This window comes from Diadema antillarum, unplaced genomic scaffold, assembly GCF_040938485.1.
Source record: "Diadema antillarum isolate AM-2024a unplaced genomic scaffold, OU_Dant_1.0 scf00000140, whole genome shotgun sequence".
Lineage (NCBI taxonomy): Eukaryota > Metazoa > Echinodermata > Echinoidea > Diadematoida > Diadematidae > Diadema > Diadema antillarum.
Genome location: NW_027271029.1, coordinates 33,493 through 60,000, shown reverse-complemented (window position 1 = coordinate 60,000; position 26,508 = coordinate 33,493). Strand labels below are relative to the sequence as shown.

General features: G+C 38.6%; 1 protein-coding gene across 1 annotated transcript; it reads right to left on the bottom strand.

The window, feature by feature from the left end:
- Window positions 1–8,651: 8,651 nt before the first annotated feature.
- LOC139721226 (S-adenosylmethionine-dependent methyltransferase Rv2258c-like) lies at window positions 8,652–23,097 on the bottom strand. Its single transcript, XM_071632550.1, has 4 exons — window positions 22,976–23,097; window positions 19,759–19,964; window positions 14,289–14,411; window positions 8,652–9,217 (listed from the first exon to the last, which is right to left on the bottom strand). Exons 1-4 carry the CDS (start codon window positions 23,095–23,097, stop codon window positions 8,652–8,654), a joined length of 1,017 nt encoding a protein of 338 aa, XP_071488651.1.
- Between the last annotated feature and the right edge of the window lie 3,411 nt (window positions 23,098–26,508).

Genomic DNA, 26,508 nt, shown 5'->3' with positions numbered 1-26,508 from the left:
AACCCCACTTCTCTCGAGTATACTTCTAATCTTACCGTATACGCTTTATTTCACATTTTCGCACTTATAACCGCCGATAAATGTCGAGGTCGTTTGTGTTTTAGCGTGCTGCGATGATTTTACAATGCCAGCGCTATGTGTGTCCATGGCACGCAAGCTGTACTGAGATGTGTGTGTGTTTGTGTGTGTGTGTGTGTGTGTGTGTGTGTGTGTGTGTGTGTGTGTGTGTGTGTGCGTGTGCGTGCGTGCGTGTGTGCATGTGGGTGTGTGTGTGTGTGTGTGTGCTAGCTTGTTAAGCCCATCGATATTTCTATATAAAAGTCCAGAGAGAGATATTGCAGATTACGGAAACCTTTTATGAGTGAGTACCGACCGGGTTAATATCTAAAGATGATCACCACACTACTACATCTAGTCCTGCCCACGCGATTTGCTTGCGCTTCGGCGCACCAGTCCCGCACTAAGTGGCAATGATCCCTCCTCATAAGGCGACGGCGCTGCTGTCGCTTTTTGCGGAAACCATTTGACTAGATCGGCGAGCGACATATGAATTCGGATACCGAAGTGTGGCCTAGAGGCCATAAGGTTATCCAGGAAGGATGCTTTTGTACGCCACGAATGCTATATGCATGCTTTCCGTCAATTCATCAATTCGCGGAATCAATCAATTGAAAAGAAAGATTTTGGTCAGTGGGCATATCGGTTGAGAATCCAGCGCGAAATGTATGGGTCAGTAGTAATTTCTCTGTCGTGAAGATTCGTCAGTTGACAAAAAGCATCCTGTGTACCCATCGCCTAGTCTAGACAGACATTACTTCAGTGAACTCACAGTGTACTTTGTGTAGCTTGTTGTTCTGCACATCGTTCAGACAAGACCTAATATTAAGTGATATCTTCTTTTTTTATTCCTCAACCAGCCTCAAAACAAATACTTTGCGTGGCCAATGAGTTAAATCATGTAATCGGATGTCTAAAACTTTCGCGCAGTGTTTGTTAGAAAGTCAAAATGTTCTCAGAACGACCTGTTCATGCACAGCTTGAGTCGATTCGACGTGCATTATGCTGTACAATCCCTTACAACGAGGTGGTTTCCTGTGATTTAAACATAGGTCAGGAATCAAGCATGATGTTTATCGAACACTCTTCGAACATCGTAAATTCGATGCTAAAAATCGTCTTTTGGAGCAAGATATGGACCATAACAGATTATGGTGTTTATTTTGCTGAGATGGGCTTCGTTTCTCATTTTCCTCCCTTTCCGTCTCGTTTTCTCGCTGTCCTCGTGTCAACAGTAGGCAATGCGTACAACATAGGGGCATAATTCTTAATCTTAGGTAGGATTTTTACAGCGTAATCTTCTTCCAATAACCTTGGTCTATACAGCAATGGCAACTTCCATAAAATCTATTTTCTTAAAGATTTGTAGGGGACGACACATAGCATAATGATAGAGTCGAGGGCGACATTGAGAAATGTCAGGTAATGTATGGCTCCGTGCTCACAAACACATGATAAAGGTCGCCAGTAACATTGGCTAGAAAAATAAGCAAAACAGTCAATGTTATATTTCTCTCCGTGAGTAACGGCGATGACTATGCGATAAATTTTTTGTCGTTTTTCATCGCACCGAGTGCAATTCTCATCTTCTTCTTTCGTATGTTCGCTTCTTTTCCGGGGAACGGGGGAGAAAATGAAGTACATTTTCCCCGCTCACACTCTCAGTACACTTTGGTCACTTATATTGGCACTGTAGTATCGTCTCTTGCAAAGATACTTCCCCAAATCTATCGATCATATTGATATCGATGATATTCACAGTGTCAACAAATATTGCGTCATTTGGAGAAAATATCCTCACTTTATTACGCAGAGAGAGGCAGACATAGTAGACATAATAATAAATTATGTGATGCTACCATTCACGAAAGAAGTATGAAGTTTACGTAATGCCAATCCTGATTTAGTTCTGTGCTTGCGCACACTATATTCCGATTCTCTGTAAAAGAGGAAGTTACCGTTGTAAGTTAGTTGTGTCATGATAAACCGGTCTCAGAAAACTGACAAAAGACAGTGGCAGAGAAGATCGAGAGGGAGAGAGAGAGAGAGAGAGAGAGAGAGAGAAGGGGGAGAGAGAGATAGAGAGAGATTATGATGAAGTAAAGGCAAATCATTTTGTTGTTATAATGTACATGTGGAACTGAACACATAAAGGGCGACTGCAGTTCAAATTCAACAACCGCAACCACGAATCCTCCTCATTGTATCACAGTGAGCAGTAACAGAAGACCATTCAGCCACTGATAATGATTTACTTGTTCGTTTTGTCTAAAAAAAAAAAGTTTTAAAAAACCTTAAAAAACAGACATACAGGTAAGATTGGAAACGAACGTCATGTTGCGAAAATGGCAAGATTATTATTCCTGACGAAACTATTTTTGAGATAATTATATTCATTCACTCTGTTGTTCATCTGCTGATTTCTGTAATTCATTCCTTGTGAAGCACCTTGCAATGTGAAACTGCTGGAATCGCGTACCTTTCCTCCGTATCTGTATTATCATCTTTGTCATTAGTGCTATCGTTGTGGCCACTGTCGAGAAGGATATTTATGACATCAGTAGTCACAAAACGGGCGATATAATAGCATTCCTGGTCAATGAAGATAAAATCAGCGCTGAAAATAATGACTTGAAGACAATTATCATCTTACCAGAAAAAAAAAAAATCTTATGTTGTTATGTCTGATACCAACTTGACCGAAGTGCGCATGAGTTTGGACGGACATGAGTCCAAACCCATTGAAGACGAGTCCCGAGTATACTCGGGCAGGACGGGTGTCTATGGGAGAATCGTGCTGTAGCAAAATCAACCAGTCCTCAATGGGTTAAAACTTTGTTATTATTCTTCAAAATGAGCCAATAAATGAGTCGGAATCCATCCTATAGTTCTATGTCGGCTGACAGGGTCTTCTTAGGGCAGATTTAAAACAGTTATTTGTCTGTTATGTCGACGCCTTTGGAATTTCAGTTTATATATATGTTTATACCATATACGGGTTATATAGTTTGACTCGAATTAACATGAAAAAAAAAAACAACCGTTGCTGTATAGTATGCAGGAAGAAAATGCCTACGCGCATTTCTTTCTGTTTTTTTTTTTTTTTTTTTTGTTGCAACGTGCTTTAAAACAATTGCATCATACAAACGCGTTTACCATAGAAACAGCTAGGTAATAAAATCGACTACACTGCACCGGGAGCAAAACTTTTGTGACTTTTAAATTGGAAAAACAAAAAGAAGGAAATTAGGAAATTTTTATTGTATTATTTGATTTGCTGTGATTTGAGTTTCCTTTTAAAGGAAGCAATAAATGTTTGTAAGCAAAACATACAAAAACAGAACACAAACACTGCACCGACTTCCATCCCAAGGTTAGCCAATGAGGACAAAATACCTTGCCTATATAGGGGTACAACGGCTGCAGCCAAGGGACTTGAACCATCAGACACCGAGGGATTGATAGTCTGTGGTCTTATCCACTCAGCTACAACACTAGTAGCTCCTTTACGTTCTGACTTTCATCAGGAAACAGCCGTATTGGTAAATCATCAACCAAAATGATTATTTTCTTTTCTATGCGAACAAACCAATAGGGAAGTTGGTGACAGACAATTACCCTGTCTAATTTGCATTTTTTTTTTTAAATCATTCTTCTGTTGGGTACACACGGCACATCGAGTAGGGCATGCAACTTGAACATTTTTAGATTTGCTTGAAACTGTATTTTCTGTACTTCAAAAGAAGTTACGGTTTGAATAACGATGATGTTTACTTATTTATCAAGTTTTGAGTGATCCATAAGCCTAGTTTTCTAGTGGATCACTCTTTTTGCGTACCTACTTTATTGTTATCCTTCAAAGTATGCCGAGGTTTTCTCAGTTATACTACTTATATCATGTCTTACTATGCGATTCAATTTTTGTTTTGTATTTCTGTTTTCCCTTGATTGAAATGGCACTTTCATAATTTTCTCACACTTCTGGTGTTAGTGAATCTTCTGCAATTTGGTCTAGTTGACTCTGCCGAAGTCAACTAGAACATAGCGTGGGATCGCAATTCAAGATGACCCTTAGAATGTGTTCCTCGTGTGGTGTTATATTTTCAGAAGAATATTGTTCAGATAGAATTTCAGTTTGTGAAAAAATGACGCTCCATGATGTCGCACGTCAATCCCTTTCACAGTGTTTGAGGTAAAATGAAGAGTTACCACAAAAGTATAGATTGCCATTGTAGATAATTCTAGGCCAATCTGTCAATCAGTGTTCAAGCAAAGTCAATCAAGGATTAGTGACGTCTTAATGCGTTTCTTTTGTTTGTGTGTTTGTTATTATGTTTTTTACTGTTCAATATTTGTTATTTGTTTGTTTGTTTGTTCTATGTTTGTGGTGGTTTTTGTTACTGCACAACAGACACACAAATAACATGGCTTGAATTTGGTATTGGCTAAATTTAAATCTTCTATAAGTAATGTTAGATTTCGCAGCAAATGTAACGGAAATGACCTAAATATCAATTATGCATATCACGGTTTCCGGTTCCAGCGTGTTCTTTGCAACAACAGGCAGGCAGCGCAGCGAGCTGTTGTCACTGGTCGGAAGCACCCGATCTTTGTACTCACAAATGAGTCAATCGTCACCCCAACGCTGCCCATTAAGAGCGCAAGCCCATTGCTGACAACCCTGGTTTCCCAATAATTCGCTGAGAGACCCCACTTTTTTAACTGATTGTGCAGGTGTTTCTGTATTATAGGACGAATCAAAAATAGCCAGACAGAATCTCCTCACGTCGTTCCCAAGCATTATTACTCGCTTTGGGGGCCCAGTCTGTCTAAAATCTGAAGATCAGTGTGCATGATGTGTTATCACTGGATTTTGGCTTGCCATGAGGGGCACGACAGGCTGTAGATATTACCAACATGCAGCAGAATTAATTGTATTGATACAGTATAGCATCATTCTTATTCTGATGAATTGAAGGTTTTGTGGATTCCCTTACAGGGTTCATTGTGACGGACGTCCTCTTGCTGACACAAATACAACGTCTTGGACCAGTCAGCGTAGTGGCCACACAAGCCACAACGTCCCCTTTTGTGGCAAACCTGGCTCACCGTCCACTTTCAAATTAGCTTTGTAATGATGATTCGTTATGGATGGAATAAAAATCGTATTACGAAAAATATGATGTGCGAAGGGATCATTAGCATCCCTCACATTCAAGTTTTCTAGAGATTTAGTGATGTAGCAGTGCTAACTTTTGTATTATTTTGATACATCACTGGCAAAAGAAAGAAAGAATATGAATGACCTCTATATTCTTAAATACCCACCATTTGGAGAGTGTAGAGGATTTACCACCATCGCCCTCTTTAAAACGCCTAATACAAATCCTTGCGTGTGACTAATATAATTTTTTGTCAAAATGTCAAATTTTTAACTTTGCAACTTTTATGTTGATATGTGTGTAAGTTTGATGAAGTGTTCATTGTATCATACTTGTTTCCCGCCACTCTTTTCAAACAATTCAAAATCTAATGCACCAAAACTTTGATTGCCAAGAGACTTACATTATCATGATTGGTCATTGGGGGAAAAAAAAAATTTCAAATTACACAATCAGACGAAATATACTCGAATTCAGAAAATGTAATACAAATATTAAAAGCATGAGGCTACAAAAAAGAAACAGTACAGAATTCGTTGGCCTTCTAAATTCTGGAACAAATTTTATTTCGTGTGTCTCTTCACTGATCAATGCATTTGTATGAGTATACTGACACATGTTGTAGATTCTCGTTCGGTGTAGTATTTGTAACATTAGAATCTAGCAGTAAACCTGCAAATCTTATAACAATTCTGCTTATATGTAATGTATAATATGATTTGTGTTAGTCCATTTGTTGCAGCATTGGTTGAATTTGTATTCTTTCGTATAAACTTTCTTGACTCGGAAATAAAACACGTCAAACGCCATATGCCAAAGAAGAGATTAAGTTTGATACAGATGGATTTCCTTTTATTTGGTGTCATTGTATACAGTTTCCAAAGTCAGAGCCGACATGCTAGGGGAAATTCAGAGGAATGAGGACTCTAGATCGTGGTGGGTGGCAGATAAAAATGGAGCTCGTTACACTTCCAATTCACACCTTCCGATGGCAAACATGTCACACCATTCCATTTGAGGTAAAAACAGTAATAGTATTTACATCAGAAATCACCATTCTATTTTGTCAGGCATGCAAAGACGCCATCAGCATTCACAAAATGAAAACGATATTTTGGGATCATTCTCTGTATGTTGTTTGGTCTCACTGCACATATCATGTAAAGTTTTCTATATAAACCGTAATCTTTATATTTCTGCGACAGCCGTCCGTTCGCTATCCCAGATTTCTGCTCCGTCTACGTTCTGCTCTATTAGGAAAACTGCATCTTGAATTACATCCCAAAATCCAGACCAAGTGTACAGAGTTTGGCACAAGCTTGTTCTTTTGATACCGAATTTAAGTAGTAGAGGTTACAGAGTGGTGCCTAATGTAGTAGTAATAGTAGTTAACGCGGTGATGATAGTGACTTTAGTCGTGAATGCTTGCAAAAAAAAAATCTTACATAATGATGATATATATATATATATATATAATGCGCAAATGACAACACATCTGCATTTTTACCGACATCGTAAATAATGTAATTGGTATATGGGATTAACTTTGAAATATGGAACAGGCTATCTGCAGAAATAGCTAAAAGCCAGATTATGTAATGTCTGCCTCCTAGAGGAATTGTCTTATTTCAAAAGCAGTATCGCTCCAAGGATCTGTCGAGCACTCTAATGCAGCTGCATTTTCATAACCACAAGTGGGCAATTACTTTTAATTGTCATAATGATTCTGAATCTATTAAATAAAAACAATAAATATCATTATTACTATGTAAAGTTCGTGAAACCTCTAATCTCTTTACTTTCGCCTCTTAAAAAGAAACTCAATATCATACACCACACATGGGTCAATACTCCACGACAATAAGACGACATTTAATATTTGATGTGAACAAGCTAGATGATATTACAGTGTATCGTCCTGAAAAAGGATGCAAGTTTTGCATTAAAAAAGCTCATTTTCATGTTTTTCTGTCCTCAAACAAAAATGTGATTGACTCATCCTGGGTATGAGAAGATAATGGAAGAATTGAAAGCTTTGAATACAGTATGATAGATGTTGGACGCGACAACGGTCAATTAAAAAGAAATGACAATTTAAACTTGCTACCTTTTGACATTTTTATACAAACTAACGCTGACTGCATGATGTTGAATTCTTAGCAAGATCAGGCAGTCATAATTTCTACTAGAGGTGTGAAGAGCGATGTCAATGACAGCCTGTTGTACCAACGACAATCGCTATCTACAGCTCTTGATATTAGGTAAAAACCAACATCTATTTTTCAAAAGTCTAGTATATACCTATTTACACTTCTTTATTTACAATAATCGTTGCATCGCGCAAGTCAATTGAGCTCACTCTATCTGGTTGAACATATCAGTGAATACAACGTCACGCACCTTCGTTCAGGTGCCACCGGAATAGAACAAAACTCCCTTCAAATAAGATTCTGGTCAAAGGAATCATACTCCACATGAACTACTTCAAGTGTCAAACTAGAAGATTATGCAGTGCAGATTATAATAGTATGATACAATGTGGTTAAATAAAACATAATATATTTTTTTTGTAACATCAAAGAGAGCCTGCAAGATGGCATGTCTATTTTGAAACATATATACAATTTGTTATAAAAATATGTTATCTATTCTTACCGTTAAATAAATTAAAATTTCAAGTACGATTTAAATGCTTTGCAAGTAATAGAATACATATTTTTTTCACAACGATAAGGTTGGCAAGGAAACTTCTACCAATTTAAAATCTAAAAAAAAAAGTATTTTCTTCAAGATTGTTTGAAATAAGTATGAATACAGTTGTCCACTTTGGAAACCGATAGACTTCCTTGTTAGGTTGGATCTTTGGAAGTTGATTTCTTTGCATGACTGTATAGTCAACCCTAAAACAACGACATTTTCATATCATAACAGGTGAATTACAAAATCTTTATCAGCATGATTCCAAACCTTCTCAATCAAACCATAAACATTGTAGGGACAAGATTTGTTTGTTTAGAATTTGTGTGTGTGTGTGTGTGTGTGTGTGTGTGTGTGTGTGTGTGGTCAATTGAAAGTTCTTCATTATTCATTCATCAATTTGATCAGTTTTTGAAACATCGTGATGGTTACATAATAAAGTCTAGGCAATCTCGCTTGATTTGAAAGCAATACATTTGAATACAAGTATGAAAAGAATACCTCTCGGATACGTCTTCGTTTCGTTTTAAACAAAACAACGTTATGTGATCGACGAAGAGACAAAAGCAAATCAGCTAAAAAGTACAATGTAGTGTGAATCATGCTGCTGAGAGAGGGAAGAGAGAGACAGACGGAGAGAGAGAAAGAGAGAAGGAAATAGAATATAGAGCAGTTTTGTAGAGAATACACAGGGAGAAAGAGGTCGATATTATTTGCGGACTGTTTTTTTTTCAGTTAGTCTTTCTTCTTCTTTCCTGTGATGACGACGTTGAATCTGTCTTTGGACGGCTTCATGGTGATGTCACCAAACCCGTGCTGTTTGAGCATCTCTGACGCGTTTTCCTTGCCCCACATCGTGCCGAGGCCCGGGCCGCCAAAGAACATCGACACCGGCGTGCAATGCAGCATGCTGATGACGTAGCCGTCGATGGCACGGGGGTTGCCGATGTTTTTGTGAGGCGAGCTGTGGACGTTGACTTCCATCATCATGAGGATGCCGTCGTCCACCATGACGCGCTGCGTCTCGCGGAGCACGGTCTCGGGTCGTGGCATGTCGTGGAACGCGTCGTAGAAGGTGACGAGGTGGAATGTGTTGGACCACGTGTCCGGCAGCGACGAGGCGTCCTGCACCATGAAGCGGCAGTTGGTGAGGCTGAGGCGCGACGCTTCAACCCTCGCCTCGCCGATCGCCTCCTGCGAGATGTCGAGACCGTAAAAGGTGGAATCGGGGAAGCGCTGAGCCATAAGCATGGTCGCGTGTCCCTGGCCACATCCAAGATCCAGCACAGATACTCCGGATTCTGGAGAAGAAGGAGAGAAAGAGAGAGAGAGAGAGAGAAAAAAGGCAGCAAAAGCCGCAAGTGAGTTTGAGTTTATAGGTAACACCATAAATATGATCGGTGTCTCTGTACGTGACCGCACCCCACAATGTGGGAAGGGTGCTGATACGGAATGAACTCATGATATCCTAAGCATTTGAGGTTGGGGTTTCCCGTAATGACAATATCAGCACCTAACCCTCTGGGATGAAATTTTGTCCGCAGACTGCCGGTAAAGTTTATCATCGCCTCGCTTCAAAGACTTTTAAAAGCTCTTTCTTCCTTGATATGTAGAAAATGAAAAAATCATACGAACATTTTCGATCATTTGTCATGCTACCTTTCATTCAGGCAGGGGCTGAACCGGCAAAGGATATGATGGCTGCGTTTACATTCGAAATTCAGTATACTCTTTTTCTTTCCCGCGAAACATTTCTCCAACCCATTATTCTTATGTATACCTCATCCTGTTAAAGCAGTGACAGGTTTGGCAAATGCAGTATACGCATTGACTCGCCCAATCTTTTGTTTGTTTGTTTGTTTGTTATTTCATCCAAATATCAAATCATAACAACGCATTGTATATAGGCTGCATACTATTCAGAATATTTTGATCGCAACATTATCATTCAATGATGCCTTGGCACTGATCGCCATGGGAGTCCTAGGTAACACACTGATGGTATCGATATCCACTTAACCTTTAAGGCTTCGAACAGAAGATACACTTCACTTGGGTCATCAGTGTAAGTTGTCGGTGTGAAAAGGGAACACCGACTTCCTCTGAAGTAATTATCACTCTAACATGAAGCAGTACCAAAGATTCACGGTGAACACGTCCTACAATTAATGTCAGATAAGTACATCACTGAAGATGAGAACCGAGCTACTTGTGGAGAGCGGATGCTGCTCCTTGATGGCGAGACGCAAACTGCGTTGTAGGCGAAATCACGTGACATGTGTCGAAACAGCCGATAGAATTCTTTCATATGCAATTACTTTCACATGCTAACGATTGTTCACCCTCTGTCTTTGACCTTTCGAAGCTGTGAGTAATGTCGTGGGGAAAAATATTCCTCGCTTACGGCTCTGATGATGAGTCTATTGCTGAATTAGTCTTCTGTTACAACCACACAGCATCAAGCACTGAAGACATTTGATTTGACCTTCACACCCTCCCCACTCATTCGTACGTTCTTCGGATATCTCAGACAGCGGCTGCTGGTATCCAAATTCAAGCCGCATTCGATGTATGACAAGAAGAGCAATGGCCGATGGCTCTGATCATTACAGCAAAGCGCAGCATGAAATGGCCTCGCAATCGCCCTGAGCGAAACAAAATGGTTGCAAAGAGAATATCCGTGTAATCACCTTACCATAGGAGATGGTTGCAGCCAATGACAGTACCAAATGCTGCAGCGGGCAACATATAACTTAACCCTCTGCACCCCACACTGAGTACCTGTCCATACGTTTGTGTGTTAAATTTGTGCACATCTGGAATATTGGAACAGAGAGGGTTAAACAACCCCCAAAGATTTGCGCATGCATTCACTGTTTCAGCTGACAGTACACGATTGTTCGTATAGTACAGGCCCATTTGAAATCTTCGTCAGTGATGTCGAGTGATGGTGAGGTGTTGGTATTAGCCCGCTCCATACTGGATTCTGAAATCTCCATAGACTTAATACACAGGCCACTAGGTTCCCTTACGGAACGAGTTAAGGAGATCACTAGCGAGAGTTTCTTCCTCCCCGACAAAGTTGAAGAGTTAAGCCAGTTGCACATTTTCTTAGTGCCATTAGAGCGTGAGGAACTTGTGATCGATACAGTTTATCGATGCAGCCTTTTGATGGTTATGGTTTGAGTGATTGAAAGTAAGAGAAACCGATTAGCTCTCCAGTCGTGCATATCATAACAAACTCTTCCCATGTGAATGTTTTATGAGTTGGTTCGCTGAATAGCCTTTCAACTCCGTTCATACATACAGGATATAAAGTGCAGAATTTGAAAGCCACGCGACATCCTAATAAAATATTGAACATTGAACATAGGAATATCACAACGTATAAAGAAAAAGATGCTCTGAGTTTCGCTACAACTGTCGGAATGATCAACCTACGCGCTGCTCGTTCTCTTTATATTGATTGATTCACCCCTTACTTTTCTTTTCTTTTTTAAATCTTCCTTTCATTGTGTGGAGTTTTTTTTTTGCCAGTTACAGTTACAAATGGATATTAAGTATTCAAGGAGAGTAAAAGATATATAGCAATTTCTAGTCTTGACAAAACTGTTCACGATGTGATAACTTATCACGGGAAGTTAGCGATATTGCATGAAGTCTATAGTCATAAACAAGAGTAGAAAGTACATTGTAATACAGAAGGCCGCCAACATATTAGTAGAGCTTGACTTGTGAGGTCCTGTGGGGACCCAAAAAATAAGCGAACAAAATACTTAGGTGTTGGATAATTGATAAAGCAAAAGTTCGAACGTTTCATGAAGCTCATCTTCAGGTACGCCTACATGTATGTATTTTAACTCATGCGACATTGAACAGGAGTGTTTTATTGAGGGCGTTGCGCACAATAATAACCCAATTTACTTCCTCACCGGCTGGCTTTATCGAACACTTACCCCCTACTAGATGCTAACCAGTACCAAAAATTATCATTGAGGTCATTGCCTATACCTAATGTATATTGGTGGATAATTGGTGTACATCTAGCCAATAACCAGGTCAAGCAAAATACATCTCGCTTTATCACATCTATCGCTAAATTATGACGTAATACATGTACTTCCAATAACCAGGTTAAGCAAAATACATGTCGCTTCATCACACCTTTCTCTAAAATTATGACGTAATACTTGGCAATGGAGGGCTATACGATCACAACAATTATTTTCAACGCTCCAGCGCTCGTTTCTGATTAGTCAAATTCGTAATTAGATTGACTGCTTGGCAGTTAAATGCGCAGTCCGCCGTTGTCGGGTGTGAACACGCCATTCGATGAGCGGACTTAACGCCATAAACACTTGTTGAAGGTGAAATCGGCACACGCATCTTGCAACACAATTTCCATACATTCAATGATAAGTGCCAACACGCTCTGATATTACGGTTATGGTAACACACAGGGGCCGTGCCCAGTTTTAAAGGCTATAACTGACGCATGCTGCACGTCATTTGATACAGGAAATTAAATTGTAAGTCTCGGCTGATCTTTGATTTCGAGCCTTGGATGTTGTTTACATGAATTCGCAAAATCTTTACTGGTGATTTTTTTTTTAAAGCTTATGTAGAGGAGCAAATTGTATGAAGGAGATTTTCAAACAACCTTAATCAAAGCGGGAGCATATTTCAGGATGTATTTTGAACTTTCGCCTGGGGTGGATGAAGTCCTTATATTATGAATTACGTGACCATTGGTGACTACGTAGAAGGTCCATACATTCGCTGCATCAGTATGCAATCCACGTCAGTAAATTACAGTGATTACGTGTATGCATATGACGTGTCTCCACAACTGTAATTATTACATAATATATCTACAGTATAGGTACATGAGCAGATGAGGAGATGTCACAATTTAAGATGAGATGAGTTGGTGTTTCATGCATGAATTTACGTTAAACATGTAAATATATCACTCATCTATATATGTGAATGTTTGTGTGTGTGTCTGTGTATGTTCGTGTGTATTCAAAAGGAAACAACAGTTACATATGTACTAAAGATTAAAATTACGCTCTTATAGAGAAATTCTGCTTAGGCCTATGTTCAAATTAACTGTGAAAAAGAAATGGGTCAGTCAAACAAAACGAGACGAAAGATTCATTAAAATCTGACACAGCGAATTTTGATAATTCAAGATGCACTCCCTGGAAAACATTCCCATCGGTATTTCAATTGAAAAAAAAAAGAAATCAAAAGAATGACTTCTTTGTCAATGATTTTACATCCATACGAACGAATTTCTCCTTGACAGACTATAGTCATTGTTGTCAAATTATTGCACGTCTAGAATAATTTGATGCAATGAATTATAATTTCTACTTGAAGAATGCATTATAGTACAAGGACATTTATTTTTGAAACGGCTCGTTAGTTAGTCAATTGAAGACGTGTGAGGCCACGTAAAGATCAATTGTGACCGTGCACCTCAAAACGAACATAAAGTCGCACACACTGATTTTGCGTGAGGACTGAAAATAAGTGAAGTGGGTCAACCTAGCCGAACTTGACTTTTTCATATTTTCTGAAAGAGAGGGTCTTCTTTTACATTATGCTTAAATTTGGTATCATTAAACGGGCAGGAAAGTGTGTTTTTTTAGCAGTTTATCTCGAACATTTTTGGTAGAATAGTGTGATTAGGTGTGTATTTAGAATCCCTTTTTCATTTCTGAAAAACCTTGTCCACACTCTTCAGTTTCAACTCTAATAACTTTTGAAAGGATAGTGCTACAGCTTTGAAAGTTGGCATTAATTATGGACAGAATGTGTTAATGAGGAATGCTTAATTTCAGTTTAATTTGATAATCCCTTCATTGTTGTTACTCTGGTGGTTTACTTCCTGTTTTTTGTCCCATTCATCGCACAGCCAGCACGGTTTGGTAAAGATTAAGCGCTTGAATAGACACTGTACTTCAGAGCCTCTTTTCTCAGTTCACACTTTTCCTGAGTTTGTGCTTTCTTTCCAATATTTAGATAGGTTAGGAGAGTCCATTTGATTTGAGTTATACATCATTTTAAAGCTTAAGGTCTGCTCTTTCAGAATATGGTCTTAACTAAAAATTCATGTCTGGCGACTTTTTGTTTGTTTTGAGGTGCAGGGTCACAATTAATCTGCCTCGCATCGGAAAATTCCGTAAAGTTTTTTTTTTCTGATTTTAATGAAGCTGTGACTGTTTTGTTTGTTTGTTTGGTTTTTTGTTTGTTTGTGTGTTTGTTTGTTTGTTGGTTTGTTTGTTGGTTGGTTGGTTGGTTGGTTGATTGTAATGGACTTTCATCATTTATGAAAGGTAGCTTGAGATGAGGCTGTAGACTTACCAAGGAGTTCTTCCAGACCGCCAATAGATGGGATCATATCCTGAATCAAACAGTTGTCATGCATCTTCCGTGACATGTGGTCCATAAAACTGTGGAACCTGGGATACTGGGAGTATGGAACGCCTGCAGAACAAAACCAAAACATAGAAAAGAATGGACAGAAGTTGTTATTTAATAAATCTTGACAAGTTTTGAATTAAAACCACCCAGACCAATATTGCCCTCTCTCCTTTTAGACCGACAAACTCTTGGAATTGTTGTTATGTAACACATTCTTGAGGCACAAAGATGGGTTTTGGTTACACAATATTTCAAACAGAATGTCCTTTTTGAGCAAAGAAACACCCTATGTCATCCCTTGTGCCTCGCACCTATGCAGCAACTGTGAACTGAGTGTAAAATTTGATTTCAAAGAATATTGACTACAAGATTCTGGTCCTGTGTAATGCTATTGGCTCTTTCTCATTGTGATATCATCATCGGTTGATTAATTATCAGATAAATTATATTTGTACAATTCCCATTGTGTGTCTCGGTACACAACGATTAGCGACCTTGTGAATCATTTCTTACCATAGCAGGATAAGTTGGATAGATCCGCTTCCAACGCTTCACATTCTCACTGCACAAAGAGGGAGTATTTTGACCAGAATAAGAGCTTAACCATCTCTTCATCTTCAACCTTATATTGACTAAGTCAACATGAATCAATAGACGGATGCACGTCACGAGTTCAACACCCACGAGTCATACAGCCCACGAGCTCGACACTAGGCGAATAACTAAGGCCCATGAATGCGACAGTGAGCAAACAAGGCCCACGAGTCCAACACTTGGCAAAAAAAAAAGCCCATGAGACTGACATTGCGTACATTTAGCCCCGTGATGTAATGAGTGTTGGACTCGTGGGCCTTTTTTGCCTAGTATAAGACTCGTGGGCCTTTTTTGCCTATAGTGTCGGACTCACGGGCCTTATCTGCTTGGTGTCGAGCTCATGTGCTGCATGACTCATGGGCTGCATGCTTCATGGACTTTTTTTTCAATGTAGGAGCTCATTGGCCGTAATATTTGTTGGTGTCGTGCGTACAACCAAGGAGGTACAACTCATGATTTCAGGAAGAAAAACTGGAACGAAGAATTTGTAATGGAATTTGTTGTGTAAATGTCATTTCCTACGTCATGGAAGTGAAATTTGAAATCATTCTTGAGTAGTAGATATTGAGCAGGAAAAAAGAGAACTTGACGCGAACTTGTAATTTTACAGGCAAAATGGACTCATGCCTACAAAAAAAAAGAGAAAAATGATTGTGTATTATTTTGGTCATGAAAAATCTTGGCTGGGAGTTTCCAAAGGCCACTTGGATACTTCATGAAAACTTGATACAACGTGTAATGGAGACTTATTTATAGTTTCTGGTTCTTATTGACATGAAAAGAAGGTGTGGAAAAGATATGCTTCATATCACAGAGGTTGAAGGATAGACAGACCAAGACCCCATTTCATAAAAGTTGCTATGATAGCAACTAACGCTGGAATGACAATTGTCATGGTAACGACAAGAATCAAGCCTCCTGATTGGATGTTGTCACTGCAATCTGCTATCCTAACATCTTTTGTGAAACGGGGCCGTCTCGGATCCTCAAGGAAGTAAGTCTTTTAACTTTGATTTTTTTTTACTTAAATCAGGAAGCTTACTTAATAAATGTTTACTGTTGCATACTATAATATTTATGAGTCTTGTTGATGTGGAAGGAGTCGAAAAAAACTGTAAACTGCAAACATTTTCTACGCCATGTGTGGCGAGGAAGTCACTCAATCAACCTAAATTAGGATTACCACGAGGCATTGCAATAATTGGAAAACAGCCACTTGCCAACTAAGAATGCGACGACACATTTTGATGAAACGGAATTTGTTCAGAAACTATGAAAACGCCGGATGTGGTTTTTTGTGGTGCTACAGCATGAAATTACTGGAAGCGCAAGTCACGCAGTCGTATGCGCTGCAATATGTTGCATCTGTTTTGTTTTATTCTCTATTTCTTTCTCTCTCTCCCTCCCAGGGCTTTGACATCGTACCATTTAAACTTGTGGTATTCAGTGCTCTAGCTTTTCACCTTGTTTTGTAGCTTCCCTCCCCGATCTAGACGCATTGCACGTGACGACGGGAGAAAAAAAAGCCTTTTGAATTTATGAATATTATCAGGAATGAAAGAGGGAAGTGGACTCGGTGTTAAAACGATTAAAAAGAAATTAGCTGTCGGCGAACAATGATGACCTCGTGCCCACGTAAATGCGATAAATTCGTCATCCCAAAAATGTCGTATAACAAGACAAAACTATAAATGGACGGTTACGAACGCTGTCAGCTCTCCGCAGCCTTACGGCATTCCAACTCTATGACATTTTCGTTTGCTGCATGTCAAAGCGAAATAATTACTTGACACAGAACCGATTAAAAACTAACTATGGTGCAAAAGAGGAAAACGGCACTCCACCCCCGCACGCGTCCACCAGCTCTTTATGGCGTCATCTCCGTATTGCTGCGGAGATGATAGTGATTACTATTACGCAGAGCAACTATCCTGATGGTTCAATTACGTCTGTGCTTGAGTGGTATCGTCCCTGAATTTCTTTTTTTTCCCGCAGTGCAATAAGTTTGACGCAAACTCTCGCCTTTCACTTCAACAGAAAAAGAAATATCGACAATGCAAAACCGTCCACGAAATGATTGTTCGGATAAGAAATCTCCCAATGCAACACGTTTGATGCAACAGACAACTCACTCATATAAAGTTATATACATTATATTATATTATATTATATTATATTATATTATATTATGTTATATTATATTATATTATATTATATCATATTACATTATATTATATTATATTATATCATATCATATCATATTATATTATATTATAATACATTATATTATATTATATTATATTGTATCATATTATGTTACATTATATCATATTATACTATACTATGTTATATTATAGTACATTAAATTATAACGTCGGTTGACAATGATAAGGGTGTAAAGTTGCCACTAAAGCCAGTGTTCGAGGCACTTAACACCCTTATCATTCTCAACCAACGATATTATGTCAGTTACGATCCCTCATACTTCTGGTTGACAGTGAAGTCACTATGTCCATCACGATCTGTAATTAATCTTGATGGAAGGGAAGGTAATGGCGTATTAATAGTCACAGACGTTTGGCGTTGATCTCCGGGATAAAAATAACGTACGAAGGTTGTTGCTGCTCAGTAACCATTGGCATTTCTCACGGCAAGGAAGGTGTTGCCACGAACACTTCAGGGTGAGAACAATTACTATCGAATCGCACCCATTGCTTACTCATCATCATTAAAAACACCCCCAAAAATCCATACCACGCGGCGTATGATATCGCTGCTCTATCACTCGATGGAGAAGAGTCGCCAAAGTGCTTAACCTGTCTCTGTGCCCGCGATCACCGATCGCGATCACACGCGATCACTTTCGAGAGAGAGAGAGAGAAAAAAAAAAGACTACAGATAAACTGTCCCATGATGAATTTACAACTTGAGAAGCATTTCCGTGGAAGGAAGAAAACACAAACACAAGAATATTGTTCTGTGCTTGCAAGCTCATGCATTTTCCTTCACATTTAGTTAAGAATTCTTTGTAAAGATACTACATGTATTTGCATCGAATATTTGCTATAGAAGCTGTGAAAACTGGATTATAACACGATTTGGTCGAAAACAAAGAAAATGTACAGTTCATTTAGAAATATTCGTTTGTTTAATTGTATCTTTGTTTCATTTTTTGTTCCATCTGAGAAGACGACTGGATAGCCCATATTCAGCTGCACTAGCTAGTCTTCCATGGGGTCCAGTTGGATGTGTGGTAGGACCACTTCACCGGATTATGCACTCTGCGCTTCGCGATGAATGAATGAAGCGGAATCTTTTACGTGTATGAGGTGTGACTCTCTCACACACAGGACCTCCATTCCATGTCCTGTCCAAGGGACAAGGGGGTAATAACGAGAGTACTTGAGAAACACACATTCTATTGTTAAGAGATTTTGCTTTTGAGGTTCGATGCCGTCTAAAATGTAAAAGTTAGCTCACTTACTTGTACACAAAGTAAGTTGATTGAGTTGATCTCTTGCGTTTAAATGCTTATAAAAATAAAGTGGAAAAGTATGATGACTGTAATAACTTTATGACTAGACATCATTATTGCAATGGCGACGATGTTAGGTGACTTAATAACACTGGTCATATTTGCTCAAATTGCGTGGAGATAGAAAAAAAAGATAAGAAGATTTAGAAATATAGAGATTTTCATCATTTCCTCAAAATTTAACACGTGTCAATTCAAATGGCAATAACAGGATGACTTTTCAACGTACATATTTTCAACAAGCAACCATTCCCAACTTCTACGTTCCTCTGAATAAACTGTTCGAATTGAATGTTGTTTTTTTATTCAGTTTGTAGTAATGGGATTTATTTGTTGTTGTTGCATTGATTGTTAATTCATTTGTTTGTTGATTTCATTTCTGCATTGTTTTCTCCACAAATATGCCCACAAATATCACGATGAAATAGAATAAAAATAAAAATCACACAATGAAGAAACAAAAGCCTTCCCGATCCGATCACATTTTTTCCCCAATTGCTTGGTATAGGACTTTATCAATACTTGCAAGAGAAAATAGATATATATCTATTCCAGTCTCGTCATATCCTAGTCTCGTCACCAAGGTACGCTGGTTCGTAAAGCCTTGTAATGCCCGTAAAGCTTAAATCTGCAAATGACATTGACTATTATTGGTGATAATTAATGTCAAACTTTAGATAATGTGCCCACTCATTAGTTGGGGAATCATATCTATTTCGTAATGAAAATGCTCCCTAGGCTCGTGCTCTGTCTGCCAGTCAATTCCATCGTTTAAAGGCTCAATGCCGTGTAAATGTCACGTAATGACCATGGAGTTTGACGTTGTTAAAGGTTCATTTCATGAAGGGTAAAGTGGATGGAAATCTGACGATAAAATTGTCCTGTCGACTGCTTTAATGTGTGCCCCACCCCCCCCCCCCCGTCTGCTTCACGTACACCTTCACATACACACACACACACACACACACACACACAACATATATATATATATATATATATATATATATATATATATATATAATATATATGAATATATATATATATGTATATATATATATTGAATTGAAGTAAAAAATTAAGAATATTAGATAGCATTTAGGCCTATCACATTTTGTACTTTTTATTTTTGGAATTTTTGTTGTTGTCTTTGGTGTTTTTTTATTTGTTTTGTTTGTGGGTTATTTCATTGTTGTTGTTGTTGTCGTTCTCGCTTTTTTTCTTTCCCGTCTTTGTCCATATTTTGTATTTTTTTAATTGTTTTTGTTTTCTATACACACACACCTTTTGGTCCGTCTTCCTTGAAGCAGCTGAGCACAGAGTCGTAGGCCTGACATAGCATCGGGACGAGGCCGCTGAATGCCACGATGTTGCACGGTCCGTTAGTAAGAAACGGCCGCCTGGACTCCGGCACGAAGTACGTTTGGTCATCGGGATTCATCTCAATAATGCTGGCAACCACCATAGACCCTAGCCACTCCCGGACGTACCTATGAAGCAAATAGAAATATATATGATAGAGAACGAAAATAAACTAAGGGCTCGATTGTATCCAGCACAGTCCGTGCGTCTTGGTACCTGATCGCGCGACGTCCAACAACACCTTTTCAAACAACTTGGGCTCTACATGGACAAAGGTAGTAAAGTTTTCTTTTCTTTCATGGCCAATGTCAGACATATCTCTACGCTGGAGTCACTGTCCTTTGTGGAGCTCAAGAAAACAGAAATGTTGGAACTGTTTGTGCACCTGCTTGTAGCTATCATGCATGTTTTCACCCTTAAAGAGTGTTTATTTCCATTCTCTCCACCCAAGTTCAGTCCTGACATGATATTGATACTGTTGTCTTTCACATGTTTTCACAGGCGACCAAGATGGCGCTCGGAAGCTTTGGCGGGCTCAGTATTTCACTCAGCGGCAACTTTGGCGCGATTAAAGTTTGGAATGTTGAGCAGGTTCAACGCCCCATCGGCCCACCATGTCGCTCCGTCTCTCTCCTTCGTCTTCTCCTCGCAGAATTACTTCAGTTAACCCCTGCGTTCAGAAATATCTCTGTGTGTTTTCTTGATAGAGTAGTGGGCGTTGCATAAATATCGGAATTTGTTGCCATTGCGCTGACAGGCGATTGGTTCTGATATTAGCGGCACACTTCGTGTGCGGTATCAGGGGTGAACCACTAGCTCTACTGGAAGATTTAAACAAGTTTGCGCACGCACATCAGGAAAGTGATACCTAAAAAGACAGTGTGTGACAATTGATGAATTGTATATTACCTTACTTAAGAGTTAACTTTGTAATCATACACGCATGGCGTCGTTTCCTCAATAACACAGACAAATGAAATACCGACTCCTAATACGCGAGCACGTGTAGACTGTAAGATTGACTCTTCTAGAAAGTGCCAACATCCTGTATCACTTTAAAGGAATAGAAAATTCATTAAAAAAAGAATATATATATATATATATATATATATATATGTGTGTGTGTGTGTGTGTGTGTGTCTGTGTGTGTGTGTGAGAGAGAGAGTGTGTGTGTGTGTGTGTGTGTGAGTGTGTGTGTGTGTGTGTGTTTGCGCCTGTATTTTTTATGACATTACGTATTGGAAGGCCTACAAAAAAGTGGCGATTGCTTACACCTGTATTTACCAGTTCTCTACAATTTCAGAGAAATAAAACATAAGTAAGAAATGAAGGTGTTTGAAAATGTTTGATTAGAATGAAAAAAAAGACTTCACCATTATCAAGAGAGTGAGCAATATTCTATTTATTATGCTTGATGAATACAATCACTCGAGGAAATCACCTGTCGTAAGAAACCGTTGCAGGCATAATGCACCAGCGCACACTGAGCCATTGAGAGTTCTGGTATCAGTTAAAGCATTTCACTTTAGGGTAGCCTTCACTGCACATTCAATTAATAGAAGGCAGAAAGGTGGAGGGAAGCGGCTGCTTATTGTCAAGGTAGAGTGCAACCACGGTCGGAAAACGCCATGTGCATTTGGATAATGAGGCGGAAGTAAGTTGGAAAGAAACGTTATGGAAGAAAAAAAAAAAACTATCCTGCAATTTGCCTTTAGATGTTACGGATTTTATAGTACTGTCATTAATGTGTGATATCCAAACAGAGACTTTCATTGATTCAAAAGCCTATGGTGTCGATCAAAGAGCGATGTTGTTCCTTTTGTAGGCCGCCCAAGGTGGATATTTTTCGACACCTTCCGCCCCTCCCTGCCCCCACCCCATCACGGTCTGTTGGAATGAAGTGTCGGTCGTCACCCGTCCCATGCCGGGGTACCGGCGTGTTTGGAGAACAAACTCGACCATATCCGTTGTTTGTTCGCAGGGCAAGCGTCGAGTTGCCGGAGCTATGCGGAGCACATCCCAGCGGCAAATCCCTGGGCCCTCGGAAGCAGGTAAGTGTAGCCTGAAAGAGGTACATGGAACTGGCCCCACTTTCACCGCTCGTGCGGGTTTGGAATGCAAACCTCGACTGTTTAAAGGTTCATGTCCTTGACAGTCCGCATCAATATTACTTACACACCAATGTCATAGGCTCTTAGACGGCTATTTCCTTCATTTTTATGTGCAACACAAAGACAATTGAGAAGATAAACGTTGAGTGAACTTAGGTGCAAGCTTGACTACGAAATTATGTAACAACTTCAGGTGTAACATGGAATTCTTTAACAAAGAAAAAGAAGATTTTCAAAACAAATTGTACGTAATGATAATCATGCATGAAGACTTGGATTTTTCTTTTTCTAAGTAAATATGTATTTCGGGAAGTTCTTAAATACGGCAATTTAAACCTTTACAACGTTTACAGCTTTGACATCAACAGCGACAGCTAGACAAGAACAAATCGGAGACCAACATCCGATTTGTTGTTGTCCAGCTGTTGGATGGCAGTATGTCTGTATGTATGAGAAAAAAAAAATGTTTAAAGAAGCTGTATATCAAATTATATATATTTTCTATTTATGCATACATGTAGGCCTACATGTGTCATTCAAACTTATAGGAGACTTATCCTTGAGCATTACAATGCAGTAAAGTTTAGTCAAGCTTTGGGTTTAAAGGCGCCACAGGTGCAACAAAGAGTTCTGGTGGAATAATCGTCGCCTTGCCAATACAAAATTAGCTTCTCTTGATTCTTCTGTTTGATTAACTGTACCCAATTTGTGCTGACATCCATTATTTGCATTCCCCCTCTGTTTTCTGCATTTAAATGGTACATGTGATTTAAGATGAAAAAAAAAATCGCCGTCTTTAACGGTAACCCGTCTACCAAAAAAAAAACAAAAAAAAAAACTCATATTGATCGACAGTATGTCGAATTGATGAGATTAACAAAGTGTCTGACTAGGGACTAGTGAGGACAATTATTAATCCCTGAAGGACTACCTACTTATAATGTCAATTATAGCAAGGTCATGGGAAAACATTAACTAAGCGTCGACCGCCCTCAAGGGCGTGGACAAATGAATATCAAGGTACTCACGGCATGGCCGTGTTCGTCCATGCAATTTGCGTTATGCCCTCGGATCCATATGAATCAAACGTCACCAGAGGGTGTTGGAGAATGGCGTCGGGGTGGTATAGGAAGTTTGAAATGGCGCTCATTGTCACAACTTGCGCATGGCAAGCACGCATCACTTGACCTTGACAGGGGGAAAGGCTACATATATTCCCGCCAAGGCTGACATTGCTTGAGTCATCCAGACCCCCCCCCCCATCCCACCCCACCCCCCCCCCCCCAACTCCTGAGAAAAGATGACAGTTTGGATTACCTGAGTTAAGGGACTCAAACCTTAAAACATTATTAAAACAGTCAAATCGTTTTGGGTGTTTGTTTTCTTTAATTCCTGTCTGGACATGTTTGTCTGTCTTTTTGTTTGTTTGTCCATTCTCCATTTCACATTAAAAGATACACAGAGCAATGTAAAAATCATACATTAATCAAAGATGGATTACAATATGGATAGATTGCCCATTTCGGATGATAATTCTGTTCTTCCATGCGGTCCAATACACATAAATGCTGAAAATTATGATATAGATAGTAAAATATGTATTCAAACATACACACAAATGAAACATACTTCACCCCAGAACTCAAACTGAAAACAGTAAAAATAAAATAAATCAATTTATCAATATGTATATCAAATATTACCCACACCCAAACACCGCAACCCTTTATCATTTACTGTAACACTATTCCCTTTAAAAATGACAAATCAATGCCTTTCTGTCAACCACAGACTTAACTTACACACTATACTTTAGGATATTATTGCACATCATTTTAAAATGCAATAATTTAACTGCATACTTAAATAGTTAAAGGTATTGTTTACCATTTGCAGATGAAATAAAAACCCAGTTTTAGAGCTTCAAAATGGTTATAAACAGTGACCTAGGGATAGAAATAACCAGTGTAAAAAAGTTATTCAGTATAATCAATGTTAAGTATTGTTAAATATACAAAATGTGAACAATAGTTATGATAAAATTGTTTCCAGACTAATCAACTTACATTTTAGGCTTTATTGCAAAATTTTATGTGGTAGGATGTTTTGTGATACAACTGACCTACACATATGCATGAAATGCATGAAATGTGATAACTAGAACATTTTTTTATGTCACTGCTCCCAATGGTAAAAAGTACCTCTAGGGAAATCAAACATCTACATTGTACATACATAATTATGATATCATTATCTAATTCCATATTTAACACATAAATACTTACTATAATTCAGTCTAATTTACGGAATATCAAAAACAGCCTATGCATCTGAAATGCATGTCGACCTGCGTCCAGCAACGATACTCCCAACAACATCCTACACGCTGCGAAACGAACTTCCAATATACGCCCTATGCACCCCATAATAGCCGTCACACCATCCTTCCCCATATAACTTGGACACGCCCACAGAAAGACCCTCTAAATATTGCTTTCTCATGGAAGTGTATTTGAAAATTGCAAAATATCATCACATACTTGCCACTGCCGTGGCTGGTTTTTTTTTTCTTCTAAAGTTGGTGTGAATGAATAGTTAGCTATACACAAAGAAAAAAAAATCAAAATATGAGGATTTTTTTTTCACTCATACTTTACTTGTTTGTATTTGAAGAGTTGTCGGGGGTCTGTTTACGACCCACGTTAGCTTTCTTAACCTTTGATTCCCGTAACCTTTGGACATATCAGACCAATAAGGAGAAGGGTGAAGAATGGTATGTGCTTGTTAAAGATGCCAAGTTTCAATGTAATCCTATAATCCCTTCCTGGCGATGACTAAAAAAGATTTCAACTCCTGTCTTTCGTTACGCGTTCAACGCAGGGGTGAGTCAATGTGCTTCAAAACCAATTTTCTTGAGAGTAACATTTCCTGAGGTTCGACATCCTCTATGTCCTTCCTGAAGTGAAGTTTCCCTCACTAATATAATGGCATTCCCTTAGCAGTTAAGCTAAGAATAGTTGTCATGTCTATCCACGTTTTTATTTCTTTGGTGCAACCACAAAACTATATCACCAGAAACAAAAAAAAAACCAACAACAAAAAAACAATCCTCAAAAGTCCATACTATTACAGGATCAATATAGACAAAACAGAATCAAAAGCAGATTTATTAGGTCATGTAATATTCCAACCTAATGACCTAACAACATCCAGAGTAGGTTCCATGTAAGAAATTCTTCAGTATGAATGAGACATCTTGATTATTTTCTGCAATCCGAATTCTGTGTTGATGGGATGGTTATACATACCGAGTAGCCTCTGTTGCAGATTTTGTGGTATTAAAATATATCTTCTGTCATGCTATTACTGTATTTCTATGGATGCATACATTCCATACATTCACAAGGTTAACCAATCTCCAAGGAAACCTCCTGCAAGCTCTGATGTCATATTGTATAATCTTTCCCTAGGGAAACATGCATTCAAGAGAATAGGGGTATATTACATAAAACCGAGTACTTCTTGTTCTCGAAAGTGCTTCAGTGTGTACGATGATATAAAAATAAAGTGACCTCATGTTATCAAGCACGTAACCTTGATGGTATTCGAAGCACATACATTCCAAGGCAAAGGGCGTGTTAAACTCCTCGGACTCTATAAATAACACCGCTGCCTCTGATCCGAGTTTTCCTTCTATGTTTAGTTGCGGTAAGGTTGTTTCATGATCTTCCTGTATTATTTCATGTGGAATGATGATAATGTACTGATACGTAATCATGCACTATCATGTTTCTGACTAAGATTAATTGATCACAGACGTTTACTGCTTGATTACAACATTTATCAGTGACCATCTGCGTATGAACGTAGATAAAACAGACCTCGGTCGTCGTAGGGTTTATCTAAAGTTTAACGAACGGATGTGCGACCCGGTAGCCATATCTTTACATTTTGCTCTAAGAACGGGTAGCAGAGATAAATGAGGACTACAACGAATATAATCTCACCTTCTACATCTCACCGATTACAACACGTGGACTCGCTTTTGAACTTTTCTTTGGAATCCCCAAGGAGGGTGTTTTGTCATTGCTGTTGTTGTTGTTGTTGTTGTTGTTGCTGCTGCTGTTAGAAATTTCTAAACTTCTACTATAGATTATAATTATCCGCTATAATTGCCTATGTGTGAGAGAGTAAATAAATGCATTTTTAACGATACATGAATGAATGAATAATGAATAACGAATAGATAGATTCATATAAATTATTAAAGAGAAAGAAGCATATTAATCAATAAATTTATCAGTATTACATGTATGATAATGTCTACAATTGCTCTCAAAGAGAGTTGGCCATACGTATTGAAGGGGAGGGCTGACATTGAGATTATTTTTGGAATATGATCCACACTCTTTACACCCTTGTGTAAACATGAACTTACAGTTGTAACCATAGATATTATCGTCTTTTACTGTACTAATGCAAATAATTGTCCAGTTTTCCACTCTTTTTATAGGTTATTACTTTATTTTGGTTAGATTATACTTCGATCTTGTTATAATAA